Genomic DNA, 4,994 nt, shown 5'->3' on the forward strand with positions numbered 1-4,994 from the left:
CTACTGGGGCACTTCACGGGTAGAGCTTGGACAGTAGAATGAATTTCAGTAGTATTATTACTGAAATTCATTTTTTCTCCCTCCCAATCACATCACTCAACTTTATTTTCTTTCATACTTTTTCTTACAATTTCGACAACACCGTATTACCGAAATTCATTTTTTCTCCCTCCTAATCACATCACTCAACTTTCTTCTCTTTCATACTTTTTCTTACAATTTCGGCAACGGTGTTGCCGAAATTCAATCTCTCTCCTCATTGCTAAATAACTTTAAACAGTGCCTATATCAACAAAAAAAACTCTGTTTTTTGCAATATTTAGCCAAAAAACTCAATTGATCTCATACTTTTTCTTACAATTTCGACAACAGTGTTGCCGAAATTTAGTCTCTCTCTTTATTATACTAAATAACTTGAACAGTGCTTATAATAACAATAAATTCTGTTTTTTGCAATATTTAACCAAAAAACTCAATTGAATTGATGTGGGTGTTTTATAAAAATAAATGTATTAAAAAAAGAAAGAAAAAAAGCGGACTTTAGGGTAAAAAAGAAGGAAAGTTTTACACAAAGTTGCTCCCTTTACTGTGAGCGCTCTTAACAGTTTTTTGTTACTCGAAAGTTTTAAAAAATATACTATATTTTAATTGGTTTCTCTCTCTTCTACATTAAAATAATCTTTTTTCTCTCCCTCTCTTTTCTACTTCTTCTCCACCTTGTTTCTTTCTTCTTCACGGAAACCAAACCCAGCTCCTCCTTTTCATTTTTTTTTTTTTTTTTTTTTTTGTTTCTTCCTCTAGCCATTTTTATCTCTTTTTTTCTTTCTTCTTCACTAAACCCAGCCCTTCTCTTCTCCCTTTCATTTTTAATTTCTTGCGAAGTGTCGATGGGCGAATCATCCGCTCATTCGATGTCAAAATGTACGGAACTCACTCTCAACAGAGACGCAGTGATCGACACTGACAGGATCAGCAACCTACCGGACTCTCTTCTCTACCACATCCTTTCTTTCCTTCCAACCAAAGAAGCCGTCGCCACAGCCATTTTGTCGAACAGGTGGAAGCCCCTCTGGATTTTCGTCCCCACACTCGACCTCAGAGATAACTGCTGCAAAAAACCCATAAGCTTTACATATATTGTGTACAGAGTATTGGCTCTACACATAGCGCCGTCGCTCCGAAGTTTTCGCCTCACATGGTATTCTCCTTGTAACTCTTTCCATCTCGACACTTGGATCCACGCCGCTCTAACCCGTAATGTCCAAGAACTCCATCTCGAGATTTACCTTAATGGCGGCCAAGACGATAGTCATGTTTACGAGGGGGAATATTTCAAGTTGCCCAGTAGCTTATACACTTGCAAAACAGTTGTGGTTCTCGAATTAAGAGGTGGGATTCTTCTCGATCCTCCTCCTTCCTTTCAATTCCCAAGCCTCAAGATTCTGCGTCTGTCCAAAATTAGATATGGGTCGGTGAACAGTATCTCGACCCTCATTTCTGGCTGCCCAGTCCTCGAAGATTTGTCTGTGGTAAGAGATTGTACGAACAATGGGATCAGTTTTAAAATAAAGGTACATACCCTGAAACGTTTGCATATTGGGTTTAAATCATATAAACCCGAACCTCCTGATTACAATCTCGAGATACACACCCCAGCTCTCGAGTACTTTCGATTTTCTGGTCATTTGCGCAACATCCTTTTCCATGAAAAACTAGCCCATTTAATTGAAGCACGTGTCGATATTTGTGCTCTTGAAGATTGGACTCGTGTATATGAGATATATTATGGAGACAGGGTATTCAAGCTTCTTAGAGCACTAAACAATGCAAAGTTCCTTTCGTTGTTTCCTGGTGACAAAGAAGTAATACCCCTTTTTGTCTTTTGCCATGTTTTTATTAAAGCCCAAAAATTTCTAGTTTTTTTAACTTTCTTGTGTTTATAATCTTGTGGTGCAGTGCATTGCCTTTGGTTCTATTTATCCTTCTATGTTCCAAAATTTGGTCCGATTGAACTTTAAAGTTACTCCATCTAACTGGCACGTGTTACTAGCCTTGCTCCTAGTGGCTCCTAATTTGGAAGTTGTTGACCTTAATAAGGTTAGTTTAAGATAATCAGAAGATATTGTTAATTAATGTTCGCTAGATTTACACTTACGATCTACTGTCCTGTGTATGTTGTCATTAGGATTATGATAATGAAAATCGATTATGCTGGATGGAGCTACCGGATGCTCCTGGTTGTCTGTCATCACGCCTTACAACTTTTAATTTTGGTGGATTTGAAAAATTGGAACATGAAGTCGAATTCGTAAAGTATATTTTAAAGGAGGCAAGAGCCTTGAACACAATGACAATCAAAATTCCCGCTAAACTTTCGAAGGAAGATGTTTTTGAGACACTATCAATGTTCCCAAGGCTCTCAACAACATGTCTAATTACAGTTGAGAAAGGTATATAACTTTAACTGGTACTTAGCAACTAGTTTTGAAGGTATGTTGCAAATATTTTATCTGTATAATGTAACCTCTTTATGTGGTAAAGTGACATTACTATTTTGTGGTTGTTATTTGGGTGAGAATGTTTTATAGAAGTTCCCTGGGTTTGTGATAACTAATATGCAGAACGTCCATTCGACCTTCATAAGATACGTATAGCTGGTTTTTGAATCAGGCCAACATTTTGATAAAGGAATTTTCATAAATAAGTTCTTGCCACCACATATAGCTGGAAATATCTGGATCAATCAATCTGTGGCCTAACTATGACAATTGAAATGGTAAAATAATTTTTGTTTCTATCAAAACTGTGACCTCAAAACTTATATTTTGAAAGAAACAATTGTAAGTTCTGAAATACTACTAGTTAGCTTTAATTCAAATGACAGTTAGTCCTTGCTCAATAATAGGATGGAGGGTATGGTCATTGGTTCAAGACTCACAAGACAAATGTCTGACTTACCAATATATAATAATAAAAAAAAAAAAATTGAAATACACTTTCCCTCTCAAATTTAATTTTTCTATATTTATTCACGCATATTTGTACTCTTGGAGATAACTCTTTGGAGTAATTGCCTAATCGGTGGCAACTTCATTATGTGTCTTGACCATGAGCTGGGTTTTGAATGCTTATTGCACTATATATATGTATATATGCAGGGTCTAGGGTACCCTATGCACCCTAAAGGGATTATATATAGTATGATGCACTTCTTGGTGTAGATGAAATGGTAAAGTAAGATTCAAAGTTAAATCTTTTTGGGAGCTTTTGCTTTATTACTGTTTGTATTTATTAAATACTTGCAGCCATTTGTTTATTAATGAACTTCTAGGTTCTTGTACGTAAAAGTGCTTTGCGATCCATGTTTCGTTCATGAATTCATGTATATAGATGGTTTTTAGTAGTCAATCCCAAGTGGTAGCACAATTGGCAAGGGACGATGCCTCATAAAGTGGAAGTCACTAGTTTGAATTTCCTTCTCCCCCTTCCCCTAGGCCAAAACTCACTTATCAAAAAAAAAAACAAAAAAAGATGGGTATTTAGTAGTGGTAAGGACCCCTTTTTGGGCTGTTTAAACACCCGTATCTTAATTCTTAAACGTTTTTATATTTTGACTAGGACGCTTCTAGATCCTAAAAGTTGTAGTTCTTCTAATGTCAATGTGTTCGAATTCTGATGTGGTAAGGACCCCTTTTTGGGCTGTTTAAACACCCGTATCTTAATTCTTAAACGTTTTTATATTTTGACTAGGACGCTTCTAGATCCTAAAAGTTGTAGTTCTTCTAATGTCAATGTGTTCGAATTCTGATATGCTTACTTAGTTTATGGAGAACCTGTTAGTTCATATCTGTAACCTGCCACAAAAAAAAAAAAAAAAAAAAAAAAAAAAAAAAAAAAAAACATGAATAGACAATTTTCCCATCTATCTAATTCTTATACTTTCTTCTTCATTTTTTTGATTTGCTTTTATTACTGTTTTTGCTACTGTTATTTTTGTCTTTTGTCCTCTTGCACCAGAGAATAGGACAAACAAAAATTTATTATTTCATTCTTAAAAAATAAAACCCAAAAATTTATGATTTCTTTATATTAGGATCTACCTATATTCATCAATGCTTCTCATAATCTCATCTCAATTTCCATTTCTTTATTAGTTTCTTTAGGAGATTATCTAGTATGCTCATTATCAATAAGATTTCCTCCTCAGTTCCTTCTCATCCCACACCATATAAAAGAGTGTGTGCACGTCTGTTATGTTGAGTTGCTTTGGCTTTCTGCTGTAACGCAACCAATTGCTTTGGATCAAGATCCACTTGTAGTGTGTGCTTTCTCTGGGTTGTTCTAAAGTCTACTTTCTGATGCAATATCAAAACCTCCCTCACTTTGTATATAAATGTTGTCCTAAGGATGCATGTCTACCAAATGTAAGTTGGCCTTATCAGAACCAACTTTCATCATTTGCTTATCCTGCATCTCCATTTTGGAAGTGTCATTCTTGGCTGTTTTGTGTCTAGTTATCATTGAATGGGGATAGCCTCTCTTCCAGTGGTCATTTATGTTCAACAGATCAGTCTTTTATTCTTGTTTTTAAGCTATGGTCCTACTCAGTGGTCCTGATACTTACCACAGTACGTTGTTTTCTTACCATGGGGGAGGTGTTATTTGATCTAGAGCTCATTGGCTTAAATGCATCGGACAAACAAAATACTTGATTTTCTTATGGTGGCATTGATTGGCCAATCTGTATCTCTCCCTGATTTTAGTGTATGTTTGGAAACAACTGATTTAGCTTAAATTTGCTGAAAACTTTTTGTTGAAAGTGTGCCAAGAAACTACCTTATCATAGCCAAGAGCAAGGACTGTTTTAAGGAAATTTCGGCTTGTCATGGTCAAGAGCTACCTTATCCTCCCATATATTAATTGAGCTCCCAGTGCCAATTTAAAAACAAGCAAATTTCTTTTTGAGGTTCCTGGAACTTAACGATAGCCAAGAG

The 4,994-nt window shown here is 35.7% G+C and overlaps 1 protein-coding gene across 1 annotated transcript; it reads left to right on the forward strand.

The window, feature by feature from the left end:
• The first annotated feature begins 851 nt into the window (after nt 1-851).
• Nucleotides 852-3,070, forward strand: LOC115956356 (F-box/LRR-repeat protein At3g26922-like). The gene is made up of 4 exons (XM_031074761.1): nt 852-1,862; nt 1,957-2,097; nt 2,186-2,450; nt 3,054-3,070. The coding sequence occupies exons 1-4, from the start codon at nt 888-890 to the stop codon at nt 3,068-3,070; spliced, it is 1,398 nt and encodes a 465-aa protein (XP_030930621.1). The 5' UTR covers nt 852-887.
• The last annotated feature ends 1,924 nt before the right edge of the window (nt 3,071-4,994 follow it).

This window comes from Quercus lobata, chromosome 8, assembly GCF_001633185.2.
Source record: "Quercus lobata isolate SW786 chromosome 8, ValleyOak3.0 Primary Assembly, whole genome shotgun sequence".
NCBI lineage: Eukaryota > Viridiplantae > Streptophyta > Magnoliopsida > Fagales > Fagaceae > Quercus > Quercus lobata.

Bases quoted from the DNA above. Each gene is read 5' to 3' on its own strand.
- LOC115956356 (XM_031074761.1), top strand. From the start codon at position 888: ATGGGCGAATCATCCGCTCATTCGATGTCAAAATGTACGGAACTCACT. The intron at 1,863-1,956 runs GTAATACCCCTT...CTTGTGGTGCAG, and splicing joins TGTTTCCTGGTGACAAAGAA to TGCATTGCCTTTGGTTCTAT. The intron at 2,098-2,185 runs GTTAGTTTAAGA...TGTTGTCATTAG, and splicing joins AAGTTGTTGACCTTAATAAG to GATTATGATAATGAAAATCG.